At 45.2% G+C, this 18,978-nt stretch overlaps 1 protein-coding gene across 1 annotated transcript in view; it reads left to right on the top strand.

The window, feature by feature from the left end:
• The window catches only part of ano8b (anoctamin 8b), a 29,562-nt gene extending 14,211 nt beyond the window's left edge, over positions 1-15,351 (top strand). Inside the window, exons 6-19 of the mRNA XM_062556460.1 lie at positions 139-255; positions 713-840; positions 1,267-1,428; positions 2,030-2,182; positions 2,483-2,609; positions 3,885-3,940; positions 4,128-4,233; positions 5,169-5,176; positions 5,394-5,702; positions 5,829-6,230; positions 7,825-8,016; positions 8,571-8,702; positions 10,423-10,533; positions 11,392-15,351. Of these exons, the coding sequence (XP_062412444.1) occupies positions 139-255; positions 713-840; positions 1,267-1,428; positions 2,030-2,182; positions 2,483-2,609; positions 3,885-3,940; positions 4,128-4,233; positions 5,169-5,176; positions 5,394-5,702; positions 5,829-6,230; positions 7,825-8,016; positions 8,571-8,702; positions 10,423-10,533; positions 11,392-12,147 (2,759 nt within the window). The 3' untranslated portion in view covers positions 12,148-15,351. The remainder of the gene's footprint in view (positions 1-138; positions 256-712; positions 841-1,266; positions 1,429-2,029; positions 2,183-2,482; positions 2,610-3,884; positions 3,941-4,127; positions 4,234-5,168; positions 5,177-5,393; positions 5,703-5,828; positions 6,231-7,824; positions 8,017-8,570; positions 8,703-10,422; positions 10,534-11,391) is intronic.
• Positions 15,352-18,978: the final 3,627 nt, after the last annotated feature.

Raw genomic sequence — 18,978 nt, 5'->3', positions numbered from 1 at the left:
AAAATAATGTATGTAAGAGAGTGTGTGAGTGTGCGTGCAAATGTGCATGTGTGTGTGTGTTTGAGAGTGTTCTGGTGTGTGACGATGTCAATGTGTCAATATGCATGTCGTATATCCTTATGCGCCCCTATTTTTCAGTCCCTGAGCTGAGAGCAAGAGGAGTAATCCAGCAGGAGTTCCCCCTTCATGAGCAGAGGATTCTGGGACAGCTGATGAAGTCATGGGTCCAGGCAGTGTGTGAGAAACAGCCACTAGGTCAGTGAACTTACACCAGTGTTATGGCCCCTGTGTGTGAGAAACAGGCGCTAGGTCAGTGAACTCACACAAGTGTTATAGCCCCTGTGCATTACATGCTTTGCATGCGGTCATGTCTGAAATGTTGCCGGCTTTCATGAACAGCAAGTCTGTGTTGGTGTTGTGCATCACGTCTTCATGGCTTGAACTTTGGTCGTTGCTTCCATATTTGTTCATCAGACACAGCAGGCACAGCCTTTTTATAATACGGCTGACTAAGCCAATAAAACTGAATGAGTTACATATCGGCTGTTTGAATAATTTATGTCCACACAGAATTCAGTGAACCTAATGCCACCTCTGGCCAAAAAAAAAGCCTTTCAGCTCTTTATTAAAAACGTCCATTTTTGTTCCATCCACCTCTTTGCCCCTCTGTCTAATCTAATTTCATTTCATTCCATCCATCTGCTCTATCCAGATGACATCTGCGATTACTTTGGTGTGAAGATAGCCATGTACTTTGCCTGGCTGGGCTTCTACACCACCTCCATGCTGTACCCGGCAGTGATCGGCTTCGTCCTGTGGATGCTCACTGAATCAGATCAGGTAAACAAAGGCTAATGCGGGCGGATCAGCTCCCGGGACTTAGCACGGGGGATTGGGCACTAGAACCAGCGTGTGGGCAAATGCAAGTACTTAGCATGTACACAGGATGGCTGCTCTCACTGTGCACTAACGGCTGTCATCAAAAACTATCGTTGTACACTATTATTATGCAATACGTGTCTGTTTAGCCTCGTGTACTTCAGTAGATTTCTATTTACAATTACAAATTTACAATATTAGATTATTTTATTCAAATGCACATTTCGGTGGGTATAAGTGAACTGAATGTACAAAGCACAATAAAAGTCACTGAGTTGATTGAGTGCCATGAGGATTTGGGTTTGTAATGCATGTATGTCCTGCTGTGTTCTTGTCTGCCCGGCTGCCCCCTCCCCTCCTGTCCCGTCCCCGTGGTGGCTGAACCAGACGAGCCGGGACATCTGCTGCGTGGTGTTCGCGCTCTTCAACGTGGTGTGGGCCACACTGTTCCTGGAGCGCTGGAAGCGCAGGGGGGCCGAGCTGGCCTACAAGTGGGGCACGCTGGACGCCCCCTCGGAGTCGCTGGAGGAGCCCCGGCCGCAGTTCCGGGTGAGGACCAGAGAGGGGGCTACAGTGTGGGAAGACCTGATGAAGCGTTATGATCAGCTCTTCGCTGTTTTTTTAATCCTTTTTATGTGCATCCTGTCACTTTCCCTGGTGTCCTCTGCTGCCTCCTCTCTCTCTCTCTCTGTATCCCTCTCTCTCTATCGCTCTGTCTGTCTCCCCACTCTCACCCTCTCTCTGTCTCCCTCCATTTCTCTCTTCCTAACTCTCTCTCTCTCCCTCTGTCTCCCTCCATCTCTCTCTCCCTAACTCTCTCTCTCTCTCTCCCTGCATCACTCTCTCCCTCCTTCCACCTCTCTCTCTTCCTAACTCTCTCTCTCTCTCCCTCTGTCTCCCTCCATCTCTCTCTTCCTAACTCTCTCTCTCTCTCCCTCTGTCTCCCTCCATCTCTCTCTCCCTAACTCTCTCTCTCTCTCCCTGCATCACTCTCTCCCTCCTTCCACCTCTCTCCCTCCATCTCTCTCTTCCTAACTCTCTCTCTCTCTCCCTCTGTCTCCCTCCATCTCTCCCTTCTTTCTCTCTCTCTCTCTCTCTCTGTCTCCCTCCATCTCTCTCTCCCTAACTCTCTGTGATGTGTGTCTGTCAGGGTGTGAAGCGGTGTAGCCCTGTGACGGGCTGTGAGGAGTTCTACTACCCCCCGTGGAGGAGGCGGCTGTTCCGGTGGCTGGTCAGCCTTCCCATCTGTATCTTATGCCTTTGCTTCGTCTTCCTGGCCATGCTGATATGCTTTGAGCTGCAGGTCAGTTTCACCGCCCAGTGGTCGGCACGGGGGTTGGGGGTTGGGGGTGGGGGGATCTGTAGGTTTGCCTTTGTACCTCAAAGGCAGTTTGTACCTCAACTGCCCATCATCAATATGCCCGTTGTTGTGAAAAATATCAATGTCTTCACTACATTGATATATCCTCACCTTTTGACATCTATTACTCCTCTAAATAGTTTTCAGTGTCAGTAATGCCTTTGTTTATCCTAAAGACTCTTAACTACCCACCCACATACACACACATTTTGTGAAAATAATTTATTTTGATTTCATTTACAGGAATTTGTGATGGGCATCAAAGAGCTACCGCGTATGGCCAGGTTTATTCCTAAGATTATGTTGGCCATCACTGTGACTGCTTGTGACGAGGTATACAAGAAGATTGCCTGTTGGCTCAATGACATGGGTAAGTTCATATAAAGCAAGTCACACTATCACATGGATGTATGCATAAGAGCAAGGAAAATCCCATTTAATATATACGTGCTACAGCGTTTTATTAATTTAGAATAGAATATGTCACATGTACAGTGTCATTTAAAGTGCTCTCTGGTCAGTGCATTGTTCAGTCTATAAAAATGGTCTATAAAAATATGATTTAAGTGTTACTTGAAGAATATATAGAAACGTGTAACAGCATTAGCAGCATAAGCACACACAGTCTTACACACCCAGTCATTTAATCAAAACAGTATGAACACATAGTCATTGCATAAAAACATCTACAGACAGACATGCATACGACTGTCATTGCATTGCTCCGTTTTTCATTAGATTCATCAGATATTGCACATTTTGTGCTGCATTGAGGGTGGTTATTGTAGTTGAATAAAAACTGTGTTTGAGTCTATTTGTCCTTGCTTTAAATGATCTGTACCGTACTGTAACAGTTCAGATAGGGAGTGACCGGGATGGTGGATGTCCTTTATAATGTCCTGGGCTCTTTTGAGACAACAGGAACTGTGTAGTTTTTCCACTGTGGGGAGAGGGCAGCCGACGATCTTTTGGGCGGTGTTGATGACCCTTTGGTGCGTTTTCCTCTTAGCCGCTGTGCAGCTGGTGTACCACACGCAGTATGTTAGTATGCTCTCAATGGAGGCACTGTAAAAGGACACCAGCAGTCTTTGTGTGATGTTATTCCTCCTGAGAATTCTCAGGAAGTACAGTCTCTGCTGGGCCTTTTTCAGCAGCCCAGAGGTGTTCACACTCTAGGATAGGCTCTGCTCAATGTGGACTCCCTGGAAGCCAAAGAATATGTGTTTCTAGTTTAATTTCTTTTGAATAGAAATTGCCATTAGATGTAATAGATATTGCACTGCTCTCTAGCATCTCTTGGCATAATGATGGGCATAATGATCCCTCCCCAACTATCATGGATCCTCATCCAGATGTCATGTGGTTCATGTACATTAAGCAAAGTGATCTATAAATCAATTTTATGTCATGGAAACAGGAAACACCCTGGATGTGAAGCCAAGTTATACTGTATTGCTATGACTGCAGAAGACTTATCAGACTGGCTGTCTGGCTGGGCGAATTAACTGCAGTGTTTTCCTAATGAGCCAAAGTTTGTATCCATTTTGAATGCAAAAGAAAAGCACCATTCAAGTGCAATTGTTTATCATATTTGTATCATATCTGGAGCAATGAGGATTTTTTTCCCCTTTTATCTCCTTTGCAGAAAATTACAGACTCCAGAGTGCCTATGAGAAAAATCTCATCATCAAAATGGTTCTTGTAAGTGGGAAGCTTGTTTTTCTTTCTTAATGGCTGCATCTGTGTTTGGGAAAGAAGCCATATTAGACCATTAAAGCATGCAAGATAACAAACAGATGCGCTCTAGTTATAAAAGTGTTGCTTTTTGTTTTATCCCCTCTCTCTCTCTCTCTCTCTCTCTCTCTCTCTCTCTCTTTCTCTTTTACAGTTTCAGTTTGTAAATTCTTATCTCAGCCTTTTTTATATTGGATTCTACCTCAAAGACATGGAGCGTCTCAAGGAGGTAAGGCACTATCTCATCTGGATGAAGGGCAGTTAGATTTCTGTTGGACTGGAGGGGAAACTGTCACCAATCATTGGTCAAGTACCACCATGGCTTTGTTTTTCCTCTTGACTTTTACTCTATAATTCTCTGAATTCAAACAAACATTAGATATACTGATCAAAACCTGATCAGTGCCTGGTGCTCATGACTTAATGTAAATAAGAACTGATCTGTTTGAACTCCACAGATGAGCCCTCTCGCTCATCTCTTATCGGCAGCTGATTTATGTAATTGAATTGATTTCAGTGCACTCTTTGACATACTGTTACTGCTGAGCTGCACAATTCACACCACTGGCATATCTCCCTCCCTCCTCAACTTTCACGCTCTCTTCCTTTCTCTTGTTTGCTTTTATCTGACCATGCAACCAATTCAAGTTGGTGAAACAGATATTTGTGATTCCCCTCCCCCTCATACACACACACACACACACACACACACACACACTCACAATCCGTCTGTCCATCATGAAGATGTGGTTGATGTAGTTGTCCTTTGGCACTTCATCTTTTCTGCACTTCTCCACTGTGTCAGGACTTCCTCTTATCCTCTGCACTTATCTACTGAACTTCCCTGAAACGTTTGACTACCGTTTCCCGTTGTCATTCAGTTCAGAGTAAAGTGAGATATTTTTTTGTGGAGATGGCAGATGCCTCCATCCAATTAAATTGTGTGTGCCACGCTAAAAGAAGACTTGGCAGTAGTTACTGCTAATAGTCACACACTTTAGAGTGAGCATAGCACTTGCAGATGATCGGATATGGTGCTGAAAACAGCGTTTATCCCGTGGGTGTGAACGGGAAATACCTCTCGGGATAAGCTCTCGGTGGAGAGAATGCTAAGGGCCAAATGTTGAAATACTATTTTATTGCCCCTCAGTCTAAATTTAATATCTAAAATTCATGATGTGTTTTTCTACTGAAGTAAAAAGGGTTGGAGGTAATACAGAGCAAGAATATATAGCAGTCTTAAGTAAAGACAGGAGACTCTCAGCGTACCCTGAGGGAGGTTTGTGAACCAAGCAAAGCAAACACATCCCTGTAATGTAAAGTCTCATCGTAGTGTTTAAGAGCTTCTCCACTGTCTTACTCCTTCTCTTCTTTTCTTCTCTTCTTTCTCTTGCTCTGTTTCATCCGTCTCTTTCCACAGATGCTGGCCACGCTGCTCATCATCCGGCAGTTCCTGCAGAACGTCAAGGAGGTGCTGCAGCCTTACCTGTACGAGCGCCACAAGCTGGGCGACCTGACGCTCCGGGCCGTCTGGGAGCTGCTGATGACGGCGCTGACCCGCTACGTGCGCCTGGCCGCCGGCAAGGCCCAGCTCTCGCCCTCCGACCCCGCCGCGCCGGGCCCGGGCCTGAGGGGCGCGCGGCCGAGCGGCGTGGGCCGGACGCGGGCCGCGCGCCGGGAGAAGAAGTGCTTGAACGGCGGCTGCGGGGTGACGGACGACGACGACGAGGCCACGGAGGAGGAGGAGAGCGGGAGGGTGGGAGGAGGTGGAGGAGGAGGAGGTGGTGGAGGAGGAGGAGGAGGGGGGGAGGAGAACGAGGAGGAGAACGAGAGCATGATGGACTGCGGCATGAAGCTGCGGAAGGTGAGCTTCATGGAGAAGGTGCAGCGGCGGAAGGTGGCGTCGGCGTCCGTCTCCTCGATGCCCGAGGACAACTTCCTGGACGAGGGCAGCCCCACCATGGTGGAGAAGGGCATGGACCCGGCGTCCGTCTTCGAGATGTGCGACGACGACGACGACGAGGAGACCAGCGGCTCGGACGGGAAGGAGCTCGGCTCGGAACCGGCCGTGCCGGCCACCGCGCTCTCGGGCGGCCACGAGGGCGCCTCCACGTCCTCACGTCACCGGCGAAGGGGCCGCAGTCTGGAGCGCGCCAACAGCAAGACCAAACGGGACTCCTGGATCGAGCCTCCAGAGGAGCAGGAGTCCAACACACTCACACAGGCTGAGATCGAGAGCTGCATGCAGAAGTATGAGGTAGGTACATTCACCCTCTTATCTTTATGCAGTACATATTTATGTGGAAACATTTGGGGCTGATAAGAACAAGATCACAGATCACATCTATTATTACATGCAGATGTATTATATTAAATTGTTGGTTGTTTGTTTAGTTTTAAGTCGTGTCATTTGCTAGTTGCCTCCATCAGTTGGATTATTCTGAATAGCTTGAAGCTAAAAATAAATAGTGTTTTTTTTTTTAGCTGAGAGAGGCATTCAAGTGTCTATTTTGGGTTTAAGTTGGTCCATTAAAGCACTGCGGCAGGCCAGGAGTGTTTCAGCAATGCACAGCACACAATGAAATATGCACGGCGAGCGCGGGCCTCTTCACGAGACACTTTGGGCTCGGTTCATTGACTCCGCTCTGCTGGGGAGCAGCTGCCGGTGCAGAGGGGCCCAGAAGCACCTCACCTGCAACCTGCTACAGTCTTTAGAAATCACCACTGTGCCGCTGGGCCACAGCGGCAGGGAAGCGCAGACGGCCGGAGTATTTGTCACCTGCCACAGGAAGTAGACTGGAAAATCAAGAACTCTGGGCTGCCCCGCTGGTGTTCTACATTAGGGAGGACTTGACATCCCAGTCAATGAAGTTTACATATTACAACTGAGGAAAAATCCCCTTGATTTTACGGTTTTGTCTACAAACAAAGCTATTGATGTTTTCTGACTGATGACTAGTGTGTACTCTGCCCAGTAATCCCCATTCAGCTATTTGTAACCAGAAGCTCTTCCTCAAAGTGGTTCAAAAGTCAGGGAGATTCTGTGTCAGCCTTGAAGTGTACTTTATTTCTATCCCGTTCTTGCTGCGCCCATACGAACTTCTAGCTAGTGCAACTTGCCCTTGGGCTGTGTATGTCTTTGAGGACATCTCCACCACCCACTGAGTTTCTGTTGGCCCTCAAACTGTGTGTCCACTCACTGCCAAGCACCTGTCAGCATGCTGGCTTGACTGCCACATCATACAAGCAGCATTTCTGTCACCTGACCAGTCTGCTATGGCAGTGGAGCCTGAAGTCTATGACTATTTGGTTGTGAGAGGCCATATAACAGTATGACAGTAACAGAGTCAATATTTGTTCTACATTTAAAAAGCATCTGTCAAACAACAGATGTAATGTCACTTCAAGAAGTTTGTGTCCTGTTTTTGAACATTTCGAATACTTGTTTGGGAGATGGTAGTGTAGTGGAGTTGGGCATGCAGTAGTTACAAAGCTTATGGGTTCCCTTCCCAGCTGCTTGAGGAAGGTGCTTGAGGAGTTGAGGAGACTTGTCCTTGTAGTGGCCTATGTACCTTGACCTATGTAAGTTGCTTTGTATAAAAGCATCAGACAACTACAGTCATTTCCTGTGTATTAGCACCATTGTGTATAAACTGCAGGGCAGTGTTTTATGCGAGTTAAAAGAAACAAAACCATATTAATACCATATTAACTGCCACCATGTATTAACCTCATAGCTAAAGACATTTTGCTAAATCAATGTAGAATGCCGGGATAGTCAGGAAATTACAGTAGGTGGTTTGTACTGTATGTGTTTATTTTGACTGTATACTGTGATCATTCTTGTGTAGGACACCTTCCAGGACTACCAGGAGATGTTCATCCAGTTTGGCTACGTGGTCCTCTTCTCCTCCGCCTTCCCCCTGGCCGCCATGTGCGCCCTCATCAACAACGTCATCGAGATCCGCAGCGACGCCTTCAAGCTCTGCACCGGCCTGCAGAGGCCGTTCGGCCAGCGCGTGGAGAGCATCGGCCAGTGGCAGGTCAGAGCCGTGCTCACACAGAACAGTCTAGATAAGATACAGACAAGACGATAACAGTCTAGATCAGATAAAGGCAAGACAATAAAACATTATCGTCCATTACATTTACATAAAATGGAAATGTTTAATTTGGCAATCTGACAACACAGTGCAAAACAGAATACATGAAGTACATGGAACTCATAAAGTATGCTTTTACAGCAGCAGTGTTGTTCATGGGTTTAAAAATATATTTTATTGTCTCTGTTCAGAATTTTCACAGCAGAGGGCACAAATGAGTTTTGAATGGAGATTAGTAATGGTGAAGAATATGCAGTAAGCTGCTGGTTTGGGGGCTGGCGATGAATGAATTTTCGCTTAGATTGATTTACCATATTCATAAGACTGCTAGGTAGAAAGTAAATATATGAAACATATTCATATCTAGGCCACTGTAGAGAACTGCATGTTTACACTTAATTAAGTCAGTGTGAAATTGTACATCATTTACACACTTAATAAATGAACACTGCCATAGTACACACACCAAGTGTAACATGTGTTTGTCTGCTCAGACGGTGATGGAGTTGATGGGGCTGATTGCCATCATAGTGAACTGTTACCTGATTGGCCAGTGTGGTCAGCTGCAGCGTCTCTTCCCGTGGCTCAGCCCTGAGATGGCCATCATCTCCATCGTCATCCTGGAGGTACTCACACACTGGACACAGACACACTGCATGCCCCTTGTCATTCTCCAGTGCAAACCCCACACTCTCAAACTGTCAAATGTGATGTGTGCATATACCCACACAAACACACATTAACACCCAAAACTACCGTTTGAAGACTTTAGACTGTACAACTTGGCTTAGGTTCCTGTTGTGACGTTTTTCTTAAGGCGAATTCATGCCTCAAAGTAGGGGTGGACCAATGCGTTTTTTTATGGCTGATATAATGAATATCTTTGACATGGAGAGGCAGATCATTGGGTAGCTCTTACTTTAAAGCACTTGTCACATACAGTAGTTGCCAAATGGGAAGCTGTAACATTGTCCAAGTAGTCAAAATCTTACTCAACTCTTGCACATCTGCCAACTGATCTCTCAAAACATCTGGACACCCTAAGAACGGCTATGCTATGCATGCTGCTCTGCATACTGATTTCTCTACTAGCCTCCATTCCATTCCTCATATAATTGAATGGCAGGTTTCTGTGCTGTCCATTTACTTCAATTAATTCAAATGAAGTCAAGCTGACCCAACACAGAACCACTTTTATTTCATGCCCAATACAGAGGCAAAAAGTTTCCAATGCACCATTCAAGTCAAGGACAGAGCCACAATCTGCATAATGAAATTGCTTTCATCAAACAGACTTAAAGTGGTGCCAGAATTTGATTACTCTGACTTTGAAAGTCTGCACTCCTCAAAAACAAAACTGGAGGTTGTCCAGAGCTGGGTGTGCTTATGGGCTCCAGTAGATATTGCATTAGTTGATCAGTAGCATTTCAAATTAAAACAATGTTTATGAAATGTGTCCCAGCTTTTATTTACTTGTATTTTATGGGAAATGTGTCCCTATTGAGATGCACATTTTTGGTTTTCACATTGTTTTGAAGATGGCCCTCTTTGCATAGCGCATCTGCTTTGGGACAGCACTGGTAAACAGTGTTCATAATCAGTTTCACACAATCGCAAACGCTAACGCAAGAATAACCCTGCTAACTTGACTCACTTTCCTGAGAGGACTCGGACAGTATCCAGGGAAAGGGGGAAAAAAGGTTAAAATGATAGTTCAACACAGATTTTTTTCTTTCAGTTTTAACGTTCAATGAACCAGAACAATCCCTTGGCCTTTGTAGGCACCACTGCGTGCGAGTGGTGCCGTCCTCTATCATTTCATCGTACTCTCATTTGTTATTGTATCCCTGAGTTTGCATAACTGGGGCAGTCACAATGATCCAAGCCTTTCGGGGGTTGTTTATTTCTGTCAGCGCTGAAAAGCCCAGGGCTGATTAATCGTCACGCAAGCTGCTTTCTGCCCCTGCGATGCCACCCTACCTGCCACACATGGCGACAGTGACATGAGCACCTCAAAAAGCCCTGAATCCACAATCACCCAGATGGTCACTGGCAGAGATACTGAAGTTTGAAACCTGCACAGCCCTGCACGGTGTTTCTATATTAAGACCTATTGGTGTGTTGTGCAGGACTTGCTTAACCTTCTTCTTTTTTTGTTCTCCTTCTTTCTTAATTTATCATTTTCCCATACTCTCTTTCTCTTTTCGTTCTTTCTTCGTGCTGCCACTCCAATGCTGTTTCCAACTCACAAACCCTTATATTCTTCCTCTGTCTTCCTCCTCTATCTCTTCTCTCTCTCCCCTCCCTCCTCCTCCTCCTCCTCCTCTTCCCCCTCCATGTTGACAGCACTTTGCCATTTTCCTCAAATACATCATTCATGTTGCCATCCCAGACATCCCCAGCTGGGTGGGGGAAGAGATGGCCAAACTGGAGTTCCAGCGGAGGGAAGCCTTTAAGGTAACACTGTCCCCCCCGATGCATCTTTCAGCAGGCCCATCTCACAGCTTTACTGCAGCCCATTAGGAGAACCGCTGTCATATATAGCACAAATTATTCCCACGCTTCACATTTTAAGATGCGGAAAATACTGTATGTGTGGTATCTTAGTACAACTTAGTTTTAGTTGGGGTTCATGTAGTTTCTATGCTATACAAGGGCCTTAGAGCTTTTCCACACACATCCCTGCTGAAAAAAAAGCCTGACCAGCTTAAGGTGGTTTGCTGGTTGACCATCTTGTTAACCAGCTTGTTTGACCACCCTATGATGGTTGACCAGCTAGACCGGCAAAACAATGGTAATTCAGCTGGTTTTGAATGTCATACCTCAAACTGGTCATTTTAGTTGGTGTTGTGCTCTATATTGCTGGTTTTTACTGGCCATGCCAGCTTATGTTGGTCATTCTAGCAAACCAGCATGAGCATCTTACACCATCTACACCAGCAAAGACCAGCTAAAACCAGCTACCAGCAATTCTTGTTTTTTTTTCAGCAGGGATTTATTTATATTAAAGTTAATAGTTAATAGTTATTTACAGGAAGCTTAACTAAGGGTAATTTGAAAGGAAATGCTTATGGTATTTGTATATGGTATATGTCCTAACTTATTTCCTCATGAAACTTCCCCAGTGCACATGAAGACTGCAAGACTGTATGTTTGTGCATGGTTTTGCATGTTCTATATGTATGTACTGCTTTACATGTTTTTGTGTGTGTTTGTGTGGTTGCAATTGTTTGTGTGTGGGTGTGTGCGTGTGTGTGTGTGTGCGTGCGTGTGTGTGTGTGTGTGTGCGTGTGTGTGCGTATGTCCTCCCCATAGAAGCACGAGCGGCAGGCGCAGCAGCACTTCCAGCAGCAGCAGCGGCGCAAGCGCGAGGAGGAGGAGCGGCAGCGGCAGGCCGAGCACCAGGCGCGGCGCGAGCGCGAGCGGGAGGAGGGCCGCTCCGACCCGTCCGGCGGCGACCACCACCACGACAAGAGCCACGGCGGCAAGGGCCGCTCCGGCGGAGGGGGCAGCTCGGGCGGGGACAAGCCCAAGCGGCCCAGCTCGCTGCTGGCCAACAACAACGTGATGAAGCTCAAGCAGATCATCCCGCTGCAGAGCAAGTTCTCGTCGGGCACGGCCCGCTCGCCCCAGTCGCCCACGGGCAACGAGCCCAAGCTGCCCGGCTTCCTCAGCTTCAAGTTCCTCAAGTCGCCCGAGAATAAGAAGGAGGCGGCGGCTGCGGCAGCAGCAGCAGCAGCAGCAGCGGCGGCAGCCTCCTCCACGGGCTCGTCCTCCAGCACCAGCGGCAGCTCCGGCACCGTGGTGTCCTCCTCGGGCCAGGAGCGCTCGCAGTCCCCCAGCAAGTCCTTCAACCCCAGCAAACTCTTTAACTTCGGCAAGTCCGAGGGGGGCGCCTGCGTCAACGGCGCTCCGCTGCCGAGGCCCGGGGAGCTGTCGTCGTCGTCGTCCCAGGGCTCGGAGAGGGCCAGCAAGGCGGACCTGAACGGGGTTCCGGACGAGATCCCGTCGCCCACCGGGGAGAACGGGGAGAACGGACACTCCACGGACCATGAGTCGTCCAGACCCTAAGATCGAATCCTCTTTTTAGGAAAACAAAAAAAAGGGAAAAAAAGGGAAAAATAAATAGACTATCAGAGAGAAGATGAGAAAGGAGGATGGTGTCAGAGGGGGAGCTAACTGAAGGTCTTCTGTTTGTCAGTGCTTTTCTGTAAAGCTCTTCATGTAAACTTAGCCCTGCAAGCTGTTAAAGGAGGTTAAGGGCGAGACAAAGGCGCACAGGGAAGATGTCTGGGTGAGAGGCAGGCTTTTAAACGTGACACCCCCTCCCAAACATACTCAGACCACACACACACAGACACTCAGACACACAGACACACACACACACACACACACACACATACACACACACACACACACACTGCTCTGCCAACCCTTTTCTGCAATACATGTAGGAATGCATGAGCTGTGTTTCTTATACATTTGGGAGCCTTTTCCCAAAGAGCATTTGGATTTTAGTAACGGGGTTTTCTCAATTTTAGTTTAGTCACATCTCAGAAACACACCACAGTGGAAATACTTTTTTTGTAGTTCACATATATTCAGTAATCCCAGAGTCAAATATCAGAAGAAAATCTCAAACTATGAGTGACTTGAGGCCAGTCCTTTTTGTTTACTTATTTATCCCTTGGGTTTAAACGAGCAATATAAATAAAAAAGGCAGAGAGACATCCATGCACCCAGATCTCCTTCAGACGTATCCTGAAAGGCTGCAGTCACTGTTGAGAGTGGATATCACCTTCACCTTTGCAATATCCTAGAGTTTTGCGATACAGTGGTATTTTGCCACTGTCTCTGAATTTTAAACATGAAGAGACGCACTGGGGCAAGTTGAGGCTCCCTGTCAAAGGTAACAGGGAGTTGATAGTTGTATTTGGAAACCACATTTTCTGAAGGCAAGGGTCAAATTAGACAAAGATGCAGGGGCAAAAGCTTTAGAGACAACGTTGGAAAGTGGAAAGGAGCGCAAGTCATAGTGAGGACTAGATCTGATATGTAGAGTGGAGAGGAGGGCATTCACATTTTGAATCCTTTATTTTTTATCTGCATAAAAAACCCTGGACTGGACAAGATTCATTCCCATTTACAGCTCATGGTGGACAGACACTGGAGAAGACATTTGCACTATTATTCTGCTGCCCTGCAAAGGTGAAAGAGCTACTAGCAGAAAGAGAGTACACCAGCCTGCCTCATAGCATATGCAAAAGCTGGATTTTTTTACCGCTATGTAGACCCAACATTACGGTCAACCTAACCATTCATTCCTTTTGGTGCTGGTTTTTAGCCATGATCATGATTTGTTATCATATATGTATGTCCTTAATTTCTTCACCAGTACTTCTGATTTGCCAAAGTTGTATCAATTTTAGAATGGTGGAAGGGTTTTCGATATAGCCTGCACAGAGAGCCATACTTGTTTGTCAAATTACATTTTAAATGTTGCGTTGGTTTATGTTCTTGTATAAATGAAGAAAATTCAGTTCCAGCCATTTGCCAGAGAGTGGCGCCCAAACACAGTATCATCTGTCCTTGGTTAACCCTCGGCTCGGCTGTCTGGAGGAAAAAATGCTTAGTGGGGATTTCAGCACTGAGCTCAGGCAGCACTCCCAATAATAGCAATGAATCATTAGTCAATTCCACCATTTTTGTTCATGTGAACTGTGCTGAGTAATTAGAATGTGCCCCTCAGGGAGAAAGAGAGAGAAAGAGAGAGAGAAAGAAAGAGAGAGAGAGAGAGAGAGAGAGAGAGAGAGAGGTTTAACATTATCTATGCACTTCCCTTTCATACTCCATATTTGCCATTCATCAATGAATTTTGCAATAATATGGTGAACTGGAGACTGATGGCATTGTTTTCTCTAATGATTGTATTTCTTTATTTTCTTTGCACTCTGCAGATTCATGTCTCACTTCGGGGCATGAGGTTGTGGTTTTCTGTCATTCTGCTCTGATTGTTTGAACCTTATGTGCGTCCTTTCACTTCCCCCTGTGATCCCCCTATGGAGAGAGAAGTGTACAGGACAGGACAGCAAAACACAAACTGCATTTATGTTGTTTAAATCATATATCTGTTCTCTCCATACTATGTGAGCAGGTTTGTTTAAATGCTATAACGTATCTCCGGCCCGCCAAACAAGGTTGAGGATATTCACCCTCGTGTTATGTAGCCATATGGTTTGATCAATTTCATGAATATCATTCTCCCCATTGATATCTAAGAGTGTACTTGTAACAGGCCTCTTAAGATGGAAAATGTCCCGGCCAACCATGAGGTATAGAGTGATTAGTGTTTCTCCTGTGAAATACAGTGTGTAGTAGTAAATTGATTAGCAAGGCAATGTTGTGTAATGCAATAAGGGAAGTTGCTTGGATTTCATTTGAAATTTGAGGTGGGCAGCCACAATGAATCACATAATAGCTTCTTTTGTACTTGTTTCTTATTTACATATTTAAAATGACTACAAACTGTCATGGATGAGTTGAGTTCACTTGTCAGCTTGTAACTGCAGAATGAATTGCATTCTGTACGACACTGAAATACAAACAGGTGATTAAATACCTGTGTTTCTTTTTTCATTACATCTTAGACTGATCCCATTGGGACAGTTTAGTAAACAAAAAGGCCTTCACAGTTGAATAATATCACAACACACATTCAGAAATTATATTTAGATTCGGTGCAAGAACCAATAGATCTTTTAGAAATGATTCCCTTGAACCAATGATGCCGTATTTGTATTTAGTGAAAACCGTCTTCAGACAGTTACTTTTGGTTCTTGTGTTTTTCTTTTTAATTAACCAGATGTGATCTGGTGGAACACATTTGCCTCTAGAGCCGTACGGATACACTGTGTGAATCAACCATGATCACTCAACGCTTAGGTTCCTTTTCTTTTTTTTCTCATGCTGTAAATTAAAATTGGTCTATAGTGCCGCAGCGTGAACTGTTCCCCTAGAGGTTTGCCTGAGAGATGGAAGGGTGAGTGGGAGAGCAAGACCAACACATCTGAGAAATCCTTCCCAGCCAGTGCTCTGACTAAATGCCTCAGCCTCTTTACGTGCTCTTCCAACAACACCACTGTAAAGCTTCTTATGTTTTCATTTCATTTCTTTTTCAAAGAAAAAGATGTTAGGAAATGGGACAATTTATTTCTTTTAATTTATTTTGTCATATTTTTGTAAGATCTGAAAATGAATAATAAAAACAATTTTAAATTTGAACTTTACCTACATGTTGTGTATTTTATTGTGATAAGGAACATAAGTTCCTCAGGGTTCACAGTTGATGAAGTACCCATTTATTTTGTGAACAGAACTTCATCTCATCCCTGTGACCAGTGCCGGTTCAGCCCTCCATGGGGCTCTAAGCAAAATCCTGCTAAGGGGCCCTCCACCTGCCCATTTTTTTTACAGTTGCACCTGATACCTCAGTGTTCCCAATTCAATCATCCCACCCCATCTTGTCAACAAAAATGACCAAATATAGTGTTTTGCCCATAAAGGACTAGGAGAAAGAAAATAATTGTAAAAATAATTGAAAGAAAAATAATTGTATGTGATTGAATCACCTTCACAGCTATAAAAGCGGTTTTAGGGTCTGGGCTGCTTCATTGTGCTAGTAGCCTACTCACTGAGGCTGACCTGTGTTTGTCAAAGACAAAGGCTACTGAACTGGCTTCCCCTGATTTCCTTCAATATTCGTTTTTTCAAACATAGACTATTTAAACAATCATGTTAATACTTCATATAGGCCCTACCCTAGGCCTAATTCACGATGTGCATCTATTGTCCAGTATGCAGCACAGAAAATCAAAGTTAATCCATTAGGCTACTTTCCATTTTGCATGTTAAGTAAGAAGGCTATCTAAACCAAAGAAAGCTTGACTGATATTGTAAAACAGTAAAAGCATTGACTTGTTTTAAAAATGTATGGGAAGAGTGAAATCACCGATTAGGGTAGCCTACTTTCATCTCGAGCACACATAAACGTATTTAAGATACGGTTAGTAGCCTAGGCTATTAGGATACCTCCACCTTCGTGTGTTAGCAAGATAACTCCAAACGTTATGGAAGGATTTCGAATTCAGGAAAGGTCTGAAATGACTCAAGGAAGGATTACATTTTGGGAGTAGCCTAATGCGCACTTGGGCGGAGGTGTGCGCTCTTGAAGTGCTTTATTTATTTATTTATTTCAAAATGTAGCCAGTCGCTGCGACATTCAAAAAAACGCAAATTGTGGTTATATTTCACAACTTTTGCAAAGGAGATTACTCTGACTGGGAAAGGCTAACAAGCCACAGACAGATCATGGGATTCACTGCCCTGTTAGGCCAGCAGCAACACGCACATCAGAGATGCAAACAAATGGATCAGTTTGGCTACTCAGATTATTTGTTGACATTAAACCGAGGAACGAACACAAGTTTACCCGACTGCTGTTCCCGCTGTTCATTCTCGTAACGTTTCTTCCTCTGTTTGTAATTCGGTTTCATGATGATTGTCGCTATAATAACTGTAGCCTACAGTAGCCTGCCTGTCGCTTGACTCGGGGGAGACGGGGGAGGGGGCCTTCATTAACTTGCGGGGCCCTACGCAACTTGCGTAGTGTGCGTATAGGGAGAACCGGGCCTGCCTGTGACCAAGTGTCAGGCTCACGCTAAAATAGGCTATGACAAACTGTCAAAAAGTGCTTTAGTTTTTAAGATACCCCTCATGGAAGTATAACTAAACAACAATGTTTTTCCTCATCTCTAAGGTCTCCCATATCAAATGGATTCCTGGGTAAAAAAATTTACTGCAAAGTTAACTGCATTGTTGAATTGATAGATATTGTTATACACCCCAAAACTAAAAAACAACTAAAATATCCTGACCGTATTGTTTAGACATAAACTGATATAGATTAATAACTCAAGTTCTGAAAGCTTGGAAACTTGACATGCTTGTAGTAAGGATGTTGCTGTACCAACTAGAAAAACCTGGATGTGGATAGATGTAGGAACACAAACCTAAATTAATCGGACATGCATATCTATGCAGATGAATATCTATGCAGAATGTTATGATCCCTAACTGTTCCAATATGACTGTGCACTTGTGCACAAAGCAAGGAACATAAAGACATGGATGACAGTTTGGAAACAGAGTACTGATTGCTTACTCATTGACCACAGGATATCATGGAAAGCTGCGACAGCTCTGGTCAAGTCTGAGTATCGGTACTCTGTTTCCAAACTCCTTGCTTTGTGCTCTAGTGCACAGTCATGTCACTGTAAAGGAATATATAATTGATATAGACTGCCGTGAATCCAGAGAAATCATGAAGTACCTGGTGGAACTTTGCTGGAGGTCCATGAAGACCAAATGGGAGCACTGTGAAGTGAAATAGGCCCCATGGACTCCGGAAAGCAGTCAGCTCTCTGGATTGCTCGGTCAGTAGTACTTGCCAGTACCCTTTGCTAAGATCTGATGTTGTCAGGAGTTTTGCCTTTCCCAGCCGTTCAAGCAGGTCATCAATCCTTGGTGTTGGATAGGAGTCAAACTGAGAAACTCAGTTCAAGTACCTGAAATTAATACAGAATCTTACGCTGTCTTTTTCAGTACAAGGACTACCAGTTGGACCATGCATTCACTCTTTGAAGCCTCGATGATACCCTGGGACAGCATCAGATCCACCTCCTCCTTCAGTGCGGTAAGCAGGCACTCAGGGATCCTGTAACTGAATCGTCTCACAGAAGCACCTTCTGTAAGGACAATATCATGTTCAACAAGGTCAGTCCTCCTAGCCTGGAAAATCTAGACCCTAGGGCTCGCTTGGGCTCATCATATTGCTCATGGCCAGAGTGTCTCACAGAGACTATTCATATTGAGCTCTCGCAAAAACTCTGGATTTCCAGGTTACAGTCCTCCCAAGGTGCTCCTGAGATGGCCCTCACTTGCTGCTGTCTGTCTTCAGAGAGATGGCTGAGAAGAGTTGCTATTCCACTTCCTCCTCTTCCAGAATGCTTCTGATGAGCATCAAATCTGTGTTCTGTTCAGGTTGTTGCACCCATCCCTTCAGGAGTTCTTTATTGGAACGCGACTGACCTGCAGTCGATATCCGGTAGATGGTACGCCCAAGATTCTTCTAGCAAGGACCTCATTGGTCGTTGCCACTTTGTCAAAAGCTTGTTGGCATCACTGGGGAGAAGCACTAGCACCTTCTGTCCAGGGCTGAAGGATCTCTGGTGAGATGACTGATCGCACCAGGGCTTCAACTGTTTCTAGGACTCTGCCATGTGTGACTGGATAAGCTCAATTATTTTCTCCAATCGGTCTCTCATCTGCACAACATAGGATTCTACTTCAAAGTTCATTACAAACAACAACACTAACTCTCAGCAGAGATAGAGGAACTCTGACATGCTCATAGAGAAGTTCTAAGGGAGAGAAACCAGAGAAACCAGTGGAGGCTTGGTGGCATAAACTGTTATGACCATCTAACGGTTCACAGCTTTATTCTTCTCATCAGGACCAACAATGTCCATTCTAGGTGTTCAATGCAATGTTGGGGAGGTGTTGAAGTGCAGCTCTGGAGGAAAGGCTAGCAGATGTAATTTGTACTGAGAGGTCTTGTCCTAGCACAACAGGATAAGGCAATTTATCAAGGGATATGTTTGTCAACTTTCATATCAGCGGTTGACTAACTCTTCTCATCACCATGCACACAACATGACATCTCTGGTGCTGATAGGCTAATATTAGTTGGTGTCATGGTTTGGGGATTGGGTTTTGGGTTTTTGGACTTAGGGCGCACTCACACTAGGTACGTTTCACCCGTACCGTACTGGAGCACGGTTGCCT

Source organism: Sardina pilchardus, chromosome 15 (genome assembly GCF_963854185.1).
Source record: "Sardina pilchardus chromosome 15, fSarPil1.1, whole genome shotgun sequence".
Classification (NCBI taxonomy): Eukaryota; Metazoa; Chordata; class Actinopteri; order Clupeiformes; family Clupeidae; genus Sardina; species Sardina pilchardus.
Note: the sequence above shows the minus strand (reverse complement) of the source record. Positions and strands in the feature narration are given on the sequence as shown.